The sequence below is a fragment of the Coturnix japonica genome, chromosome 29 (assembly GCF_054131305.1).
Source record: "Coturnix japonica strain WE chromosome 29, WE-NBRP24, whole genome shotgun sequence".
NCBI classification, from domain to species: Eukaryota; Metazoa; Chordata; class Aves; order Galliformes; family Phasianidae; genus Coturnix; species Coturnix japonica.
In genome coordinates this window covers 5,448,628-5,468,933 of record NC_140691.1, presented here as the reverse complement: position 1 = coordinate 5,468,933, position 20,306 = coordinate 5,448,628, and the positions used below count along the sequence as shown (strand labels likewise).

The following is a 20,306-nucleotide window of genomic DNA, read 5'->3' as shown; positions in this document are numbered from 1 at the left end:
TCTCTCTTCTCTGTTGGCAAAGCACAAAGAGAAGTTTGTTACTGTCAGACTTTCGCTCTTTCTACTGCCACTATTGATGGAGGGTAGTTAGGGACACCAGACTCTCCTGAAATAAATTCTCATTTTGCAGTTTTTCATATTCAGTTAGTTGGCCATGAAAACCACGGAGCCCACTGGCTATGTGCTACACCACGTCAACTTCTAGGAAGCCGGTGAAACATTAGGACAAGTGAGGCTCTTCTTGAGATACTCCTTTAAAGAATTAAGAATAATTTGTATTGTTGTCCAGGCTGAGTGGCTTCTAGTAGACTCCCACAGTGACATCCACTTTATTTCCTTGACCCTTAATCAGTATGAAAGTAGGAATCAGGTAAATAGGGCTCTTCCTTGAAGATGAAGTATCCTTGGCTTTGGGGAATGTCAGAAGAAAAGGATCAGTGGGACATGTAGACATTGCTATAGTTACAATACAGCTGGGTCTATAGTTAAGACAATACAGCTGGGTATACATAAGGGAAGGGTAGCCAAAGAAACTGGTTTTGACCAGACTAAGTGAAGGAGCTGGGTCAAAGACGAGAGGTCAACCTCTCATCAATAGTCCTTGAAGGTCATTAAGAACTAGGGAATGGTTTGGGATGGCATGATCTCCTTGGGAGGCTCCTTGATGATCAAAGAACCGTGGATCGGCTTGTGTTAGAAGGGTCCTGGAAGGTTTGGGTGTTCCTTAATGATGATAGAAGTACAGAAGGGTTTGTGGGGGGTTTTAGGTTTGGGGTTTGTGTTAGGGTAGGGTTGGTTATAGCTTTGGGGTTTGGGTTTGAGTCTCAGTTGGGTCTGGGTTTGGGGTAGGGTTGGTTTTAGCTTTGGGGTTTGGGTTTGTGTCTATGTTGGGTTTGGTTTTGGGGTAGGGTTGGTTTTAGATTTGGGCTTTGGGGTAGGGTTGGTTTTAGGTGTGGGGTTTGGGTTTGTGTCTGTGTTCGGTTTGGGTTTAGGGTAGTGTTGGTTTTAGGATTGGGGTTTGGGTTTGAGGTAGGGTTGGTTTTAGCATTGGGGTTTGGTTTTGTGTCTATGTTGTGTTTCGGGCACAGCTGGTTTCAGGTTTGGTGTTTGGGTTTAGGGTAGGGTTGGTTTTAGGTTTGGAGTTAGGGTTTATGTCTATGTTGGGTTTGGGTTCGGGGCACAGCTGGTTTTAGGCTTGGGGTTTGGGTTTGTGTCTATGTTGGGTTTGGGTTTGGGGCACAGTTGGTTTTAGGTTTGGGGTTTGGGTTTGTGTCTATGTTGGGTTTGGGGCACAGTTGGTTTTAGGTTTTAGGTTTGGGTTTGTGTCTATGTTGGGTTTGGGTTTGGGGCACAGTTGGTTTTAGGTTTGGGGTTTGAGTTTGTGTCTCTGTTGGGTTTGGGTTTGTGTCTATGTTGGTTTATGGTTAGGCTTCGGCGCTGGATTAGGGTTAGGGTTGGATTTGGGTTTGGCTTCGGCATTGGATTAGGGTTCGGGTTTGGTGTAGCAGTTGGGATGGCGTTTGGGTCAGGGTTAGGGTTGTGAATCATGCACAACTTAAGGCTCAGGACCACTCGGTGCGGTTGGGGTCGGGGGGAGAAGAATTAAGGCTCACCCTGTGCCCCTCCCGCTCACCCCCCCCTCCCGGTCAATGCCGTATTCAGCTCCTCGGGGGGTGTGTCTCCGTCTCCTCTTTGCCCCCCCTTCCTTTACCCATAGCGGCTCAATTGCAACCATTGGCCGTCCCCCACCCTTGGGACACCTCCAGGTGGCGCTGCATGTTCGACGCCATGTGGGAAATGCTGGGGGGGGAACCCGAAAGCCGGTTAGTGTGGGAAGGGGCTCGACCCCCCGCTGCCATCACCCCCTTCGTGTTGGATGAAGGGGACGGAGATGGGGGGTGGGTGGCGGCCGCCTCGTTGCCCCCCTGCGGTCTGGCCCTAATTTGGGGGAGGGAGGGGAGAGTGGACGTGCGGTGTCAGCGCTGGGGGGCTCTGGTCCCTTTGGGTCGCCTATTGAGGGGGGAGGCTTGAGGGCAGCACACGGGTGGTTCGGGAAGGTATCTATGGGTCTGGGTCGGTTCTGCGGGGTGGGAAAGGAGGGGTGTTTCTCATGAGGTTTTCTCTGTAAATGGGAATGATGCAGATTGGAGTGTTGAGTTTTGTGTTCCGTAAGGATTTGGATGCGCGGTTCCGGTCCGGTTCTGCTGACCCAACTTCGTTTCGTTGTCGTAAAGAGAGCGGAGAGCTCTCTGCTGCCACCGCGTGGCCAAAGAGCGGAACTGCACCCCGGTGTCACCCCAAACTGACCCCCCATCGCCACCCCAGCGATGTCGCCCCCGAAGGGATACCCCAACGTAACTCCAACATGACCCCAACATGACCCCCCAGCGTCGCCCCCCAGCAACAAAAACATCCCTCCCTCCCTGATAGCAATCCCAGTGATACCGCAACATCGCTCCTAACATCGCTCCCCAACATTACTCCAACGTTATCCCAACAGCATCACACCAGTGTCACCCCAATGTCACCCCAACACCATCACCCCAGCGTCACCCCAACACAGCCCCAATGTCACCACGTCACCCCAACACAGCCCCAATACCACCCCAATGTCACCCCAATGTCACCCCAACAGCATCACTCCTGACATCACCCCAGTGTCCTCCCAATGACCAACCCCCAGCTCACCACAGCTTCCCTTTGTGAATTATAGGGAGCAATAAGACCCTCACTACCCCATAGCAGATCAATCCATGCCCCCACTTGGTGTTATCTGATGGCTGTTTGCTGGCGGGCTGTTGCTCCATTCAACCACCACTGTCTGGGCCCATCCTCCAGTCAGTTCCTCACCCAGCACAGAGTGCACCAATGCATGCCAATGACCCCAGAAGTGCCCCCAAATGACTCCAAATGACCCAAAATCCCCCCAAGTGACCCTAAAATGATGCCGTAAGTGCCCCCAAAGGGGCTGCAGCTTCCCCAGAAGAAACCCATGGCGGATGGTGTGGAAGTTTTGCTGAAGTCAGTGCAGACCAACAGACACCAACAGCCTCAGCTGTCACCTCCCCCAGCACTCATGGATGGATCCCATCCGGCCCCATGGACTCGTGGTGCTCCAGGTGGAACAGCAGGACGCTGTTTCCTCTTGCATCGTGGGGGTTTGCTCTGCTCCCCATCCCAGACAGCCAAGTCAGAGAGCAGAGAACCCATCAAGAGCCTTTTTGTCCCCCATTTTCCCTTCACATCCCTTACCCACTGCAGCCTTTGCTTCCCTGAAGCTGCTCTCCCCATACACTGCTGGAAGGAGCCTTAAAGCCACAACTACCAGCCCTGGGGCTCAGGGCTTGGTGACAGGGATGCATCATTGGGCATTGGGGTGCATCTAAAAAAAAAAAAAAAAGGAGGGAAGATTTAGGTTGGATGTTAGGGGAAAGTTCTTTACTAGAAGAGTGGTTAGGTCCTGGAACAGGCTGCCCAGTGAGGTTGTGGATGCCCCGTCCTTGGAGGTGTTCAAGGCCAGGTTGGACGGGGCCCTGGGCAACCTGATCTAGTAAAGGTGTATGTTTGGTGGCCCTGCTAGGCAGGGGGGTTGGAACTACATGATCCTTGAGGTCCCTTCCAACCCGGGTAATTCTGTGATTCTGTGTGATTCTGTGTAAAAGGGCTTCAATCTTTGGTCCTTGGGTTCAGGCCTTTGAGAGGGATTCACCCTTTTATTCCTTGGAGTTATACACTTTTCTGACCCATTTGGCATCACGGTTCTGCTTTTAGTTGCCCTTTCTCCCCCGTTTTCCATCTCTATCCCCCTCCAGGGCTCCATAGCAGAGACACTTTGCTGCAGCCTTCATATATAAACTTCATATATAATCTTCATGTATGAACTTCATATAAAAGCAGAAGAGAAGCATGCAGACCAAGCAGCATCTGAGCACAGAATGGATGCTGCCCATCCCATCTCTCTTCCTATCTATGTCTGCTCTCACTCTGTGCTTTTCAAGGGGGGAATCTTTCCCCATCTCCAATGCAAAGGGTCCCAAACTCCAAAGTGAGGGGAATAATAGATATGGATTTTATTGAGGGCTTTCTTAACAACTAACAACAACCAATTGGGGGTAACATTGGCTAATGGGTTAATATGGGCTAATTACAATTAGAGGCCGTTCTTATAGGCCATGGCTGCTCTGATGAGCCATAGAATGAAAGACGACCAAGAGTAAAGACAGAAGAAAGGGAAAGAGGGACAGAGAGACAGCAAAGAGAGGCGGTTCAGCGCTGGTAGATCCATTCACATCCTGCTGTTGGGTGCGGATCTTCAGTCTGATGGGCCATCAGAGGTTTGTTGTTTGACAGCAACTCCCGATGACAGTCCAGACTGATTTCCAACAAGTCCAACGTGGTGGCACTCAGCCACCTGCCAGCACTGCCCCACTGCTGTGCCTGGGGGCAGGAGCACAGGAGAGGCCCCTTCCGTGGGAACCGTGAAAGTCTTGGGAAGCTGAGTTTCTAGATGTATATCCATGGAGCATCTGCAGTGTGCACAGCAGGAAAAGACGGATCAGAGCCTTGCTGTGGTGATGCCCCTGTGTCTGCACTGGCTTGTGGCATCACCTTCCTCCTGAAGATACCATCTTCCTGATGAGAAGCAGTTACTTACAGCCCTACTCTCTTACCTCCTTTCTAAAGGGACTGACGCAGAGCCTGCTCACAGGGATGCATTTCAGCAAGGCATCCGTTGCACACTGCCCATCCCTCTGGGAGAAAGAGAGGCTTGGCAAGCAGCTGGCACTCCAGGTAAGGGCCGCCGGTAGAGCTCCGTGGCTGTGGTTAGAGGTTGCTCCCCTCCCACTGCACCCAGTTCCCAGGGACTTAGGAACTTTGTCCTTTTGGGAACAAGGCCACCAAAACCAAATTCAGCAGAGATGGGATGGAATAGAACCCTTCAACGTACCTCCCTCCCACAGTCCCTGCATTCCGGAGCTTGCTGTGCCTCCCTTGAGGCTCCAGGCACACCAGCAGCCTGGAGTGGGGTCCCTCCTGCAAACTGAGGTCCAGAGAGATGCACTGACTCACAGATGGCGCAATGGCATAGAGGGAGCCTCCTCGTCCTTCTGCCTCCTCTGTGCCTGCACCATGCCCAGACATTGCCTTTCTCTCATTCTTCACAGCACTGTCCAATCCTGGGGAAGCCCACCACAACTGGTTCTGTCGTTTTCTGAGGAATCCAGGTAAGCAGCGATCTGGCAGGAGTTTATAAGCAGGAGAAACATCCTGAAAACCAGGAGCGTGCAAGTTGTGCCCATGCCGGGGGGAAGGAAAAGGGGAGAAACAGGTTCAGGTGCTGCTGAGGGGCCCTGACTCTGCCCCTGAGGAGTGGGGTCTGAGTGGGAGGGGAGAGCTTAGGGCAGCACTCCCTGCACAACACGACAGTGGTTCTTGTCCACATCACTCTTAGCAGCAACTGATTAAACAGATGCACACACTCTCCTTCTGCTCTAATGAGTTTTGTTTAGTCAGACGACGTGTCCCAAAGGGTCACGGTGTGCCGGCCTGCGGCAGCACTACCCAGCCTCACAAGGCAAGGGTAGGTGAGTGCAAAAGAAATGTTAGAGCATGATGGAGAAGAAGGAGCAAATCTGGCAGAGCCAGAGCGTACCCAAAGCTGAGAGGCAAAATAGAGGCTCCAGAGCGCCTCGATGCGCGGTGCCTTTGGGAGTTCCCTTTGCATCCCCTGGAATCGGGGAAGCATTGCAGCCTGAGGATTTTCACTTGTTCCAGGAGGCCAACAAAATGGAAAAGAATTGTGTAGCAATGTCATACCTCCTTGAGATTTCCATTAGGGCACGAGACAAAGCAATGACCATGTTGTTCCTCCAGGTGTGCCTGGTGCAGGGCATGCAAACACCGAGCAAGTTAAAGTTGGTTGGAAGTTCTACCTGATACTTGCTGGAGCTTCCTTGGGTTCCCTATTGCTGGGGATGCTTCCGTGCTGGCTTCTTATTTACTGGTACAGGAACAGAAAGTGAGTTGTTGACCCCCATCCCCATCCTGCCCAACTCTTTTCTGTAGGGCTGCTGTGGGCCAGGAGGCGTTTCTAGTTAAAGCAGCGTAAAGAGACCAGTTAATTGTTGGCTCACACGGTCTGTGATTGACGCAGTTAGATGTTGTCATTGGCTTCAGCCCATCCTTACTGCTGGGCCAGAGACAGGCTGGGAGCTGAGGGTGGCTCTTTGCCATGCGCTGTGAGAAAGCAGAGCAGGGGCTCTCCTGTGCCCTCAGCACGTTCCTCTCTTTGCAGGTGCCGCGCTGAAGCTAAAAAATGGGCTAAACAAGTCCAGGACAATACCAGCATCTACAGCTCACAGTCAAGCTTCCTAACTGGGGGTTTCTGACAAGCCCAGCAGCCCCCGGTCCAAACAGGCATCAATGCCACCCCTCCCGCCCCCCCCCGCCATCCTTCAGGGGGCGGGAGCGGTCCCCTCAGCTCCGGAGCATCACCCAGCACCCGGACAACTGCTGCCTTGGGGAAGCCTGAGAGGCCCGGCAGCCCCCAGCCCCCTCCCCCCCGGCACCAACTCTGCCCTCTTCCTTCCCTCCAGCATCCATCAGGGGACGCAGAGTGCAGAGGTGGGGAAACAGTCCAAGAGACAGACAACCACTGCCTGGGGGAAGCACAACCAGCCCAGCAGCCCCCCACCTCCCCAGGCACCGTCACCACCCTCCCGCTCCCCTCCACCATCCTTTATTAGGTAGAAGCACCCCCCCCCCCACCGTGTCAGCTTAGGGGCATCAGACACCTGGAAAACCACTGCCAGGGGGAAACAGACCAGGCCCAGCAGCCCCCAGCCCTTCCCCAGCACCACCTCTGCCCTCCCGCTCCTCTCCACCATCCATCAGGAGGTGGGAGCACCCCCAGTGGGTTGGTTTGGGGCACCATCTGACATCCACAGAACCACAGCTGTCATCAACCAGAGTTTTCCAGGCCCCACACTACCAATAAATTGACAGTAATAGCACAGTTGTCCGTGTACAGTTGTCGTGTCATTACCTGACCCACTACCAGACCTTGCATGTCACTTGGCATTGGCAGACAGCGATCATACGAGTGGGAATGGCTTTAAACTCCAAGAGTGGAAATGGAGGTAGATGGGTGGAGGAAATTCCTCCCCCAGAGGCAGTGAGGCCCTGGCCCAGGCTGCCCAGAGGCTGTGGGTGCCCTATGGCCCGTCTCAGGCAGGTTTTGCACATGATGCAAAAGCTCCAGTGCTTCTGCAGGAGGTTTCCCAGACAGCAGGCACCATCCTGCTCTGACTAGCAGGCAGTCATTTGCTTTGCAATTAGAACTAAGCAAGAACTATGAGCACATTTTCTCCCTCCTCCATTTCATTTTGCTTTGTGGGCTGGACTGAGAATCCAAAAGCGAAAATCTTACCTTCATCAGCACAGTCATTCCACATAAACATTCCTGTAGTACAGATGGGCTCTATTGTAGGTAATGATAACCTCCTTACTGAACAAAGATGGCTGTAATTCCACTGTGTATTAAGGATGCCAACTCCTGGACCTACCACTGCACCTGTACTGAAAAGGAGGCAACGGACTGCCTGTGTCACACCTGTAGCTCACATTTGCTGGTGATAAGGACTCTTGTGTTTGCTGTATCCAACCTCCAGAGCTTCTGCAAAGGATACCAGGGCAGAAACAGGCAGCTAAGAAAAGCAACACTGAATTAAAAACACAAGACAATAACCTGTAACTGCTAGCTGGACCATTTTAGAAGAGGCCTCGGAGAGCACTTTGTACCTCACAAATAAAGATCATCTTAAAACATCTTAAAGCAATACTTGAGAGAGTGTGAATCACATTCACTTTCTCACACTGACTTTCACCTCCCCAGTTACGCTGTGGATGAATCACTCAGGCACATAAACGTACACCAGTCTGTACGTGGTGAAATGCTGCCTGGGAAACACATGCAGTACCAAAAGTAACAGAGAGCATGGGATAGATTAAGTAGTTCCACTTCAGACAAAAGGGTCTGTCCCCCCCCGATGGGCAAATGAAAGAGCCTTTATTTGAGAAACAGGCTCTATAGGAAAAGATATCAGAAGGAATGAACCCTGGGTGTAGTGCAAGAAAAGAGAAATTCATTTTGTCAACAGCAAAACTGCGGAAACATGGGTACCATGAAAACAGGCCAGGAAGCCTCTCAGGAAAGGAGGTTTCTTGTGGGACGTGGGGTTAAAGGGAAAAGAGGGGGTCACGCACTGTGGCATGGTCATGGTCAAGGACATGGACTGGGTAGCCTTCAACTCTTTTCCCTTCTCTGTCCAGAGAAGGAAAAAGCAAAGCAAACCCCAAGCAAACTCCATGCACTTGATGAAGGAAGTGCTTCACCAAGGCAGCTACAACAGCATCTTCTTACTTCTAGCCCAGGATGTGCTTCTGGAGCTGGCACACTGCCTCTGCTCTGATGTGGGCTCTGGGCCTTTGCCACACTGCGCTCCACCTTCGCGTGTTTTTTGGCAGGCCACAGCTCTGCTTTTTGCTCCTCTTCCTCCACTCCCTTGCACTTTCTTGCAGCCACCGTCCTGCAGAAGGAGTGGTTGTCAGCTGTGGGGGAAGGTCGTCCCCCTGTCCTGGGACCTGCTGTTCCAGGAAGCCCTCCAGCCTGGAGAGCAGCTTTCACGTAGATCTTGCCATTTGGCTCAGCACCTCTCCCTGTTAGAACCAAGAAGGGGGAAGCTGCAAGATTTAATGAGTCCAGCACTACCTTCAATCTGCAAACTGGCACAGAATCACAGAATTAGAGGTGTTGGAAGGGACATCCGGAGATCATCGAGACCAACCTCCCTCATAGAGACCAAAGGCCCAACTGGGCCACGATACGGAGAAATCTCATCTCCAGTGTTGACTGCAATGGATCTTAGGCTCTTGGGTGAACTGTGGGCTCGATTTTCCAATCCTGGACAGGAAAGGTCTCTGTCAACCCCTCCAACTGCAAGACCTCAAGCAACATGCAATGACAACAGTCGCAAGAAAGGACAGACAGCAAGCCTGACTAGAAAGACAGGACCCAGAACCCAGATGCCTGGTGTGTGTCTGTAGCTCTATTCACAGCTGGGCCACACTCCACACCAGTGTCCTGCCTTCCTGCAAGGCCATGCTTCACTGCAAGCCTGTTTGCTTCAGCTTCTAGCAGAAAGGAAACAAGAAAGACGTGAAGAGCATCTCTTGGGAGGAAGATCTGAGCACAGCCAAACACAAACTTCTGCTCCTCAAGCGTACTTTCTTCCATTCATTCCCATGGTGGGAATCCAGACTCCCTGCAAGTGAAAGAAAAATGAGGCGTGGAAGGGTTATGGGCTGGCTGGAGGAAGAGCTGGAGTTGATCCAGCGTAGGGACAGAGCTTAGGAGCCCTCTCCCAATGTTCAGAGACATAAGCCAGGGCACAGGAAAGGGCACAGGGCACAGGACTCGGAGAGTTTGGGGAGTGAGACTTAGGAGAGAGTGAAGAAAGCTGAGGCAAGGGAAGCACTGCTCAGCTGAGGAAGAAGGCCGAGATGGAAAGCAGAAAGCAACGATGAGGGCTTGAGCAAGAAGCCACAAAGGACAGCAGAACCACCTGCAACGCTTCCTCGGAGGTGGCACCAAAGTCAACGGTCAGTATGGTCCGGATTGCAGGCACGGCCGTGCTTTCCCTTTTGTGGACAATGGAGAGGAAGGAAGGAAGCTGGAAGGGAAGGGCTTGTGCTGCATTAGAAGAGGGCTTCACCTGTGCAGGACTTGATGTATGGCAAGAGCTGGAGACGCTGCATTCCTTCAGGGTGCTTCAGCTCGATCCCTGTTTCAACGTATTGATTATTAGCTGACCTTATAGCATGTCTTTAGTCATTGTTAGTATCTTACCTACTTAATTTTGTGTTGAAATGTATTTTAGTTGCATTTTGCATCTCTTCATTTCAAATAAAAGCGAACCAAACTTTTTAAAACTGGTGCTGCCTCTTTCAGTAGCTGCTCAAAATGTGCCTGGCTTGGGCTGGCCATCGTAGGGCGATGAAGCGGTCGGCTTCAGGTCCCTCCATGGAAATGCAGCTGCTTTTCCCCCGTTTCCCTGTTGGTGTTCTGCACCTGTGGCCTTTCAGCCCAACTGGAACTGCTAGCAACAGACTGTGAGCATCCCCTTGCTCTGCGAGGGCTGAGAGGAAAGCAAGGGAGAGGAAGCAGCGTGGGAGGAAGAAGGGTGTCCCTGCGCTCAGCCTCTTGAGCTTGTCTGTCTTCCTGGCTGTCTCTTTCAGCCTTCTGATGCACCGTGTGTTGCTGTTTGCCCCGGGAAGCCCAGCTGCACGCGTGGAGGAGGACAGGGCAGCTGGAGGGCTGCAGGTGAACGCGCCTCAGGCACAGAGCTGAGCCGTGAGCCGGGAGGGCCCTGAGCAGCGCGGCGCTGCTTCAGCTCCAATAGCTTCAAGCGCGCGATGGGCAGCGCTGCGTGTTTAGTGCCAGGGTGCTGCGAGGGCACGTTGCTGAGCAAGAGCCCAAAGAGGAGAGGCTGGATGCCAGGAGTGTCTGGTGGCCATTTTCAATTGGCGCCTTCTTCCACCAGCCTGCACAGTGGACTCGGTACAATGAGCTACAAGGCACTGCCTCCTGCTGCCTGCATGGCAGCAAGCAGCGCTGCCGGAGGTGAAAGAGATGATTGTTGGGCTGTGTGCAGCAAAGGACCTGGATGTGAAGGAGGGAAACCAAATATTGATGAGTGGTCATTGCATCTCAGCTGTGGGTCTGGGCTCAGCCCGTGCAGCAGCACCTCGGGGGCTGGGGCCGAGCCCGGTGCCCGGGGCTGTGCTGCCTGCAGGAGGCTGCGGGGCTGTGGGGCTGGGGCAGCCGCTGTGGGTGCAGCACATGGGCATGGGGGAGGGCCGGCAGCAGGGAGGGCGTTGGGTCCGAGCACAAATCGTGTTGGTCACAGCACAGGGGCTGCAGGGGATGCCAGGAGCGCAGAGCAGGGAGGGCTGGGCTGTGTGCAGGACACGGCATGAAATCTTCCCTCGGCAGCTGCTGAGCTTTTCCCCCAAGGCTTCAGACTCAGATGATGAGGCTCTGCAGTAAAGCCAGCCGGGCCATCCTGATCCTGCAGGGTTAGGAAAGGGCACAACAGAGCAGTCAGTGAGGAGCACAAGGCAGTGAAGCGCAGCACGAGCCATTGATTGCCTGCACTGATGATCTTCTGCAGCCACCTCCATTGAGATCTGCGTCCTGAGTGCGGATGGAAAGTGAAGGGAAAGGAGGAGCAGGGGATGGAGGGGCAGGAAGCGCTTGGTGCCGGCGGGAGCAGTTCCGGGCCATGGCGGCATGGTGGTGCCAGGAAGGTGATCGGAGCTGAAGGAAGGTGTGTAACATGTCCTTGCTCTGGCTGTCAGTGAGCGGGATGAGTCGGGGCTGCAGTTCTGTGCTGGTGTTTGTTGCTGGGACCGGCTGCCTGAGCAGAATGGGGGCAGCGAGAGGGAGGCTGGACAAGCGGCAGCATCAGGAGCACGGCCCGGTTCTGCTGTGCTGATGGTGCTGTACGGCTGTGGGTCCCCACTGAGGGTCGGTGAAGCAGCGTGGCCCCGTGTGTGTTCCAGCATGGTGTGCGGATGTGGGATGTAATCAGAGTGAGTGGATGCAAATGGAGTCAGAGGTGTTACAAGGAGAGGCTCTGGATTGGAACATGGAGAGCAGAGCTGGTGTGTCCCAGCAGGCAGGCATAGTCAGGTGCCCTTTGGAGCCTGCTGTTGTTGGCGCTGAGCTCAGGAGCCCCATCAGATCAGCGTGGTGCTGCGTGCTGCGTATGGCAGCGCCAAGAGATTCCCTTGTGGAAGAAGGGGGAGGATGAAGGAGGCCGAGGGCCCTTTGCTCAGGGCCAGCTCCTCTGTGGCCTCTTGCTGCTGGAGAGAAGAGCTGCCCGCTGGGCACAGGCAGTGCCTTCTGGCTCCCGTGCCGTGCCCTGTCCTCCAGCTCCCTCCTCATACCATGTGGAACGCCAGTGCCAGCAGTGCCAGCAGTGCGGCCGCCATGTTAGAACCCTGGCCATGTCACCTTGGTCACCTTGGTCACTGTTGCCCCATGCAACGCACTCGCCTCTGAGAGCTCTGGACGTTGACAGCCATGTCGGAAGCCAAGAGAGCAAGGCTGGAGGATTCCCACGATTTAGGTGGGAAGATGGAGCCGGGGACTGCAGGGTCGAAGAGGAGGAGGAGGGGGCCCGCCATGACCATCAGGTGGCAGACAGGCAAGCGAGCCCGTTCCAATCACGCCTGGACCAGCGGCATGACCACCTCCGTGGAGCCCATGGAGGTGGATCCACCTCCGGATGAGCCCATGGAGGTGGATCCGCCTCCGGATGAACCCATGGAGGTGGATCCGCCTCCAGATGAGCCCATGGAGGTGGATCCACCTCCAGATGAGCCCATGGAGGTGGATCCGCCCGTGGCACAGCTGGCCTGGCACCACACCACCGTGCCAGGCCCCACATCCTTACCATCTCAGCTCTGCCATCACTGGTCCAGGCGCTGGGCTCCTTACTGTCTGCGCGGCCCCCGCCCCCGGCATTAGCCGGGTGGCTTCATTTAACATCAGCTCCTCCTTTGAGACCTCTGCGGGCTCCCGGTTCCATCTTAACCCTATTTCTATTGTGGATTTTAGTGTTAAGTTTAGTTGTAGTTTTAGGAGTAGGTTATTGTTTGCATTTTTTAGTTAAGAGTAGGTTATTGTTCACGTTTTAGTGTTAGTAGATGATTGTTCCTGTTTTAGAGTTAGCTGTAGGTTACTGTTCATGTTTTAGTGTTAGGTGTAGGTTTCTGTTCCTGTTTTAGAGTTAGGCATAGGTTAGTGTTCGTACTTAGAGTTAGGTGGGGTCCTACCAGCAGATGGCAGCAAACAGCGCTCACTCGGTAAGCACACGTCTGCTTTCTCACCCAATGACATGAGTGCTGCTTCATGAGCGCAGAGGTCTGTGACATCTCCGAGGGATGGGATTTGCATCTTGTGACTTTTCTGTTGCAGATTGTTGAGGAGCACAGCGTGAGTGGCTGTGAAATGCAATTGGGCTTCATGGAAACAGTCCGGAGCTGTGTCTGGAGCTTCCTGCGTGGCCATTGTAAGGTAGGTGTGCCTTACTGTAAGCGTGTGCTGAAGCAGTGTTGGTTAAGCACAGCTCACTCCTCTGTCTTCAACAGATCAGCTTTCTGTGCACTTTATTTCTGTGTCTGGCGTTGTAGAGCACAGCAGCAGCAAGACAGCAAACACGTCCACAACCAGGTACGTGAACATGGGAAACTTTAATTCTGTGAATAATACTGGTATTAATATTAATGAGGCAGTGGTCATGCGTGTGTGATGGAGCTCAGGGATAGGTTTATTCTTGTCTGTTAAGCTCTTCCCTTATTTGACGTCCACCCGTCCTCTCTTGCTTCTCTTCCCCCCACCTGCAAGTGCAGCAGTACTGAAGGCTGAGGGCTCTTTTCCTAGGCAGGCGGGCAAAGGCAACTGAAATGCAAGTTTGCTGTCCCTCTGTTCTCGGGTCAGTAGGCCCTGGATATCTTCCCAGCACCTCTCTAAGTCAGCCTGGAAATGTTTGCTCGCAGGAAGTAACCCCATTGCAGTGCCTGAGGCTAATGATGCCTTTTTCCCCCCTTACAGCACGCAGCCTCTGTGAGAGCAGTGGAGCAGCAGCTGTCTGCGCTATGGCTGCTGAACTGCATTTCTCACCACCTGAGGTCCCTGAGCCCACGATATTGGAGAACATGCTGCGCTACAGACTCTTGTTTGGAGCCCTTTTCCAGCTCCTGTGTGTGCTGGCCATCATCCTGCCAGCTTCCAAGTCCCCAAAGGCAGTAAGTTGCGCTGTGTGAGATTGATAGGAATGCTCAGGCAGTCAGCTGGGAGGGAACTGTCTGTAGCTGTTGCCTACGGCAGTGTGCCCCGGCACTGCTGAGAGTGCTGCACTTGGTTCTGTCCTTCCTTCCGCACGCCAGCAGCCTTGAGGTGCCAGCTCATCCTATCCTGCAGCTGCTGCTGCGCCCTATGAGCTGCCAGGCAGAGGGTCCACTCTCCCAGCATGGACCGCCTTGCTAGAGAGGACTTTAGGCTCTGGTTTGCATGGGTTTTTTGGGAACTTGACAGATGTGGAGTTTCTAATGTGCCCTGAGGTCAGGAAGGCGATTTCCTGTGCTGGTCTCCCAAAGCTGCTTGGTCAGGTGACTTGAGCTCCCAAAGCAGCTGTCAGCCAGTTGTTAGAAAGCTCCCTGACTGTTTCCCAATTGCTTCTTGCAGGACTCAGAGGGTTTTGAGTCTAAGACGTGGGAGATGGTGAAGAAACCCAAGGCAAGTGCTGCTCAGCTGAGAAGCAAGAAGGAAAGCAAAAAGAAACGATAAGGGCTTGAGCAGGAAGGCACAAAGGACAGCAGAATCACCTGGAACGCTTCCTCAGAGGTGCACCAAAGGACACACACTGCGTGGTCTGGTTTTCAGGCCTGGCCGTGCTTTCCCTTTCATGGACTGCGGAGAGGAACTAAGGAAGCTTTGTCTTTAGTCACTACCAGTATCCCAACTATTTGATTTCATATTGAAATGTATTTTTGATGCATTTAGCATCTCTCTATTGCAAATAAAAGTGAAACAAACATTTGAATAGTGGTGCTGCCTCTTTCAATAGCTGCTCAAAATGTGCCTGGCTCAGGCTGGCAATCGCAGGGTCATGATGTGGTCGGCTTCACGTCCCTCCTGGAAATGGAGCTGCTTGTCCCACGTTTCCGTGTTGGTGTTCCCAACTGGTAGCCTTTCAGCCCATCTGGAACTGCTGGCGATGGACTGTGAGCATCCCTTGTTCTCCGAGGGCTGAGAGAAACAAAAGCAGCGTGGGAGGAAGAAAGGTGTCCCTGCGCCTTGAGCTTGTCTCTATTCTGTACTTCTGTAGATACTGTATATCTAGAGCTTGTTCTTTGAGAATGATGACTGCTTTGTTTGATGTGTACTTTCTGGCCCTCATTCGTCCTATTAATGCGATAGAACTGACAAACTTGTTTGTGTTTAGGTTGTTTGTATGCTCTATTTCTTATTTTCTCCGTATATGCACTGTCCCCACGATTTCCTGTGCATGTGATTAATTCACATGACAATAAACAAAAGAGATACTCTCCATTTCTTAGGAATGATGCTTAGGTACACATACAGATGAGCTTCTTAGTTTTAGAGGCTTCAGGCTTTGGAGACTACCTTGGTTTGAACAGCAGAAGGCATCAGTGTTCACTTCTCAGCAGCACCAATCTACAAACCTGAGTAATAGCTGCTTGTTGCTCTGTTTCTGCAGAGCCTCGCAGCTCCCCATGCACTGATTACAGCCTTTGGAAAGGCAGCCAACTCACTTTCCTTGGGAAGCCACACAGATATGAACCGTAATAGCCCATTGACTTTAGAGATGATTGAACAGGACTCTTTGATTAAAGGATACTGTCAGATGCATGTCTGCCCCTCTATTATCTGGTGCTCTGTGTTGGAAGCTTGAAGCTAGCACATCTTGCTCTGCCGTTTTCTGTGTGTCCTTTTCCAGTTGGCAAGCTCTGACTGCTAGAACCCAAGATGCTAAAGCAATATTTAGACTCAAATGCATTTAATGAAAGGAGGCAATCTGTGTGTGTGCGCTTTCTCCAATGAGACTGGCACTGTTCCCTCGTGTCTTTACCAGATAACTAGACTTTATTTCCCATGGCTGAAATATGATCTGTCATCTGCCCTGAAGGAAACAAGCTTTATAGCTTAGGATTCCTTGTTAGTCCAGGTGAAGAGAGCTTTGTCTTCGGTGCCCTGCCTGGATTTTGGTCTTGGTGTAAAGGCTCTGACTGTGACATTCTGACTGCTGTTTTGAGGCTTACCTTTTGTCTCGCACGTGATAAGGATGAAAATTTAGCAGAAATACCTTTTCAGTGGTTCAATACATGCTGGTGATTCTGTGATATCTTTTTCTGGTGTGAGTAATTGTTGTTTAGTGTTGGTTTTTGTCCTGCTGTTAAAATGGGGGTGTTTTTTCTCTACAAAGCCTGATTTAGGCACTTAAGCTTAGAACAACCTCTGTGGTAACAGGCTGTGTGTGGATTCACACTCATCCAGAAACACATACAGAGGAAGCAGGGATGGTGCTGCTCAGGTCTTACTAAATGTAGGCTCAGCCTGATATAGATGCATTCCAGCGGAGATACCCAGCACTTACGTACTTTTGCTTTCACATAAATGCCCGAAATGAGCTGGGCATCATCACGTTGTTAGAAAGCTCCCTGACTGTTTCCCAATTGATTCTTGTAGGACTTGGAGGGCTTTGAGTCTAAGACCTGGGAGATGGTGAAGAAACCCAAGGCAAGTGCTGCTCAGCTGAGCAAGAAAGCCAAGGAAAGCAAAAAGAAGTGATAAGGGCTTGAGCAGGAAGGCACAAAGGACAGCAGAATCGCCTGGAATGCTTCCTCAGAAGTGCACCAAAGGCAACGGACTGCGTGGTCTGTTTTTCAGGCATGGCTGTGCTTTCCCTTTTGTGGACTGCGGATTGGAACAAAGGAAGCTGGAAGGGAAGGGCTTCCAATGCATTAGCAGCAAAGAGGACTTCACCTATTTGGGACTTGATATATGGCAAGAGCTGAAGACACTGCATTCCTTTAGGGTCTGTCTCTTCAGGGCCAGGGACAGTCTAGTGTTAGCCTGAAATATGGCTAGAAGGGTCTGGAGAGAGGTGGTGTCGTAGCCACAGAGTCTCTGTAAGGCATCTGGAGCTTCCTGATGCCAGCTCACTGCTTGGTTTGTTTGATCACAAATGAGTCAACGGGAGGAGAACCTGCTGTGTTAGGTGCCCCAGAGCTTACAGTGGCTTTGAAGAAAAGGGTTCTGTGGTGGGGCTGCAAGTCTGCCATCCTTTTGCATACACAGACTGCCATCCTCAATTGACAAATGCATTGTGAGCCCAGGTCCAGCAGCAGTGCTGTGCTGTGTCTGTTCTCTACCAGAAGACTAGCAGCACATTTGCTGGAACCATCAGTGTGAGAAGGACCGCATTTGCTTCTCTCCCTTGCTGTTGGTGGATGAGTCAGGTGGGCAGCATGAGGAGAACAGAACAAAGCATGCGAGACAAAAGCACTCCGAAGTTGCTTGGAGATTTCAGGACAAAGAAACATGACAAAAATATCTGACACCAATTACATATAATCTTTGTTTCAAATTAAAACCAAAGTAACTTTTTAAAAGTCATGCTGCCTCTTTCTGTTTACTATGAAAGCTTCTTGAGCTCTGTAGAAACACAGGGACATCCATGGCCTGTTCACGAGAGTGACGCGTTTAGGGGAGGCCTTTCAGCTCCTTCGATCTGTGTGAGGGTGGTTGGCTCAAACTTTCAGGCATGCATGTGTCCGTGCTTGACTTGGAAGCAGCAAAATGTCTGCCAAAACACCTCCACCTTCCTGGAAAGAGGAAACGGTGCAATGTCTTAATTAATTTGCCTCTCATGAGGGATGTTGGCTCCAAGAGCCCCCATGGAGGTAGCAAAATAAAGGCAGTGTTTGTTAATAGGATCGGGGGATTAAATGGGGATTCAGTCGATTGATAATGGGGATTTCTGTAGGCCCCATGGCAAGTGTAGCTGTAGCAGGGAGCTGCCTGGCAGCCACTTGGACTGCAGGAGGAGCGGTGAGCTGGGTGAGCTCTGGCTGGTGTTACTTGGTTCCCTCCCCAGAAGAGGAAAGGAAGGAAAGACTGTGCGGTAAATCCTCAAATTCCCAGGCATCTATCTCAAGCAGTTTTTCTCTTCCATTTTTGACTGTTCAAGCAGGTCTCCCTCTCTGACCACATGCTGTCCCGCTCACAATGCATCCTTGTGCTCCTCCAGTGCAAGCTGCATGATCCCTTGAGGCAGGCTCATAAGCAGCTCGTGACCCAAGTTCCAGTTCACATAGTTCAATTAAATCCCTATTAATCCTGCTCAGACCTAATTGACTTTCATTCTCATACATGTGCTTCTCTCTGCTTTAGAGATGCTCTCTGCTGATGTTCCCCACTGGCAGCAGCGGAAGAGCCAAGGCTGTCTGTGAAGAGAACCAATACTTCCTTCTTGCTGCTCTGGAAGTTTTGAAGCCAAGATTCTTTCCCAGCCTGCTGTAAAGAACATGAAAAGAGCCCTTTGATGCCTGGGTGCCAGGGAGGGTCAAGGCTCCGTGTGGTGATACTTAAGGATGGTGATGTTCACTTCCTTCCCCTCAGCTTGTGGGGTTTCACTTGGAGCCCGAAGGCCCTTGTGTGGCTCTGGAGCTTTCTGTACCCTGTGTGAACAGCAGCTGGCTGCAGCCAAAGGCCCTCAGACTGCAGCTGAAGCAGAGCCCAGTTGATTCCTGCACAGCCTGGGTCCAACCCACCTGCCAAACACAGAACCATGCTGCTGTGTGAGAGCCTCCAGGCCGGAGAGAAGGATCCCAGCATTAGTCCCCCCGCTTGGCAAACCTAAACCAGCCCTAAGCTCATAACCATGGGTTCCTGATGCTGGCCATGCTAATTGCTTGCTGTCACACCCACACTCTTTGCATGTCTGCCAAGCTCAGTGATTGTAAAATGATAGAATTCCTGAGCTGGAGGGTCCCTGCGAGGACCACTGAGTCCAGCTCCTGGCTGCACGCTTCAATGGCTCCAGGTGGGGATGGCAAAAAGCTGCTTGAGTTCCTGAAAAGATCAGAGCAAAGGCTCTGCTGCATCTGTCTGCGACTCAAACACCACCATTGTGTTATTCATAGAAATAATTCCTACAAATATAGTTGGAATTAGCAGCAAGCAAAGCGCAGCTCACCTCAGGAACAGAATCAAAGGCTGGCACAGTCTGGAGCACACACCTCTGCCTGTTTTGCTGTTGCCCGGGCAGATTGCAGCTTGATGACATCCAACAGCAAAGCAGTTCTCCTTCAGCAGGTATCTTCTGAACTCACAAGCACCTCTGCACCGCAGAGCAGCCCTGTGTTTAACAAGGCTGTCCATCATTCACACTGCTTTCAGATCTGACATTCCTCTCCTAGCACCCAGGACCAATGCTTAGTCACTTCCCCTTGAGGAGGAATGACTTAGCATTAGGTAGTAGATGAGAACAGGATTCTTTCCTATGTTGCTCCCTTATAAGCTCAATAACCACATGCTGCACGTGGGTAACAAGAGCCAAACAGGAGCCGTTCCATCCCAGACTACACCTGCAGATGTCTCCACAAGGTCCGTCTGAAGAGTCTCACAGCTGAAGGTCCTGGGACTGCTCTTCCTCTTTCCAAACACACGGTAGCTGAGGAAAGCTCCCTATTAGCTGAAGAGACCAATTTCAGGACCTTCACTGACTGGAGGAGCCACTGTGGGACACAGGTGTCCCCTCCCACTCACCCTCTCTCCACAGCCGACCATGGTGCAGCTCTTGAAAAGATGATGGAGCTGTCTAGATCAAACCCTAGCACTGACTACATAAACAAATACATGGACTAGCTGCATGAAGAGCAAGTAGCAGACATTGCAACAGCAAGTCAAATGCAACCTCAAAGATTTACTAACGAAGAGTCAAAATGCTACATTTCCATGGGAAGCCTAAAACGGATCAACTCAGGTGTGACAGTGGCTCCCAAGGCGGTTCTGCTCCACACATTGCTGGTGCACTTGCTAAGACACCTCATCTCTGTCTTTGGACACTGGGAAAAGGGGAAAACATATTTTGCTACTGGTATGTCATTCTTGGGGACGGGAAAGAAAGTGAGTATGGGACTTGGGCCACATCACTGCAGCCTATGGAGAGCCCCTGGGGTGTGTAGCTGCCCTGCAGCACCGCACTGCCGCTCCACTGCTCCAACAACACCTACAGCAGCTGTGCACATAAAGATGGCAGACTACAGGGAGTGCCATGCAGGTGCTGCAGGGCTTCATCCCCTAAGCCCGCAGTATCAGCAGTGCCCAGCTGGCTTTGCTGCACAGCCTTATCACCTGAGAGTCTGAAGACCTGGGGGAAAAGCTCAGCAGCTGCGCAGCTGCCGAGGTTCCATGTCATGCCCCGGCCTGCACACAGCCCGGCTCTCCCTGCTCTGCTCTCCCAGTGTTTCCTGCAGCCCCTGTGCTGTGACCAACACGAGCGGGGCTCGGGCCCAATGCCCGCTCACATCCCCAGCAGGCAGAAATAGCACACGACAGAAACCCAGCCTACCTGCAACCCCCAGCAGCAGTTCAATCCTTCATTTCTACACTTGTGCTTCGTAACACCAAACCAATAATGACAGGACGAGCA

General features: G+C 52.2%; 1 protein-coding gene across 10 annotated transcripts; it reads left to right on the top strand.

The window, feature by feature from the left end:
* Nucleotides 1-5,165: 5,165 nt before the first annotated feature.
* On the top strand, nt 5,166-14,669 carry LOC107321963 (protein MANBAL-like). 10 transcript variants are annotated; one of them, XM_085525035.1, is made up of 5 exons: nt 5,166-5,225; nt 13,043-13,141; nt 13,258-13,297; nt 13,679-13,872; nt 14,312-14,669. In XM_085525035.1, exons 2-5 carry the CDS (start codon nt 13,076-13,078, stop codon nt 14,411-14,413), a joined length of 402 nt encoding a protein of 133 aa, XP_085381161.1. In that variant the 5' UTR covers nt 5,166-5,225; nt 13,043-13,075; the 3' UTR covers nt 14,414-14,669. The 10 variants fall into 10 exon arrangements, 6 of the variants coding, with proteins under 6 accessions (XP_085381161.1, XP_085381162.1, XP_085381160.1 ...); XM_085525036.1 differs by having other exon boundaries at nt 13,216-13,297; XR_014937804.1 differs by lacking the exon at nt 5,166-5,225 and adding an exon at nt 10,722-11,387 and having other exon boundaries at nt 13,216-13,297.
* The last annotated feature ends 5,637 nt before the right edge of the window (nt 14,670-20,306 follow it).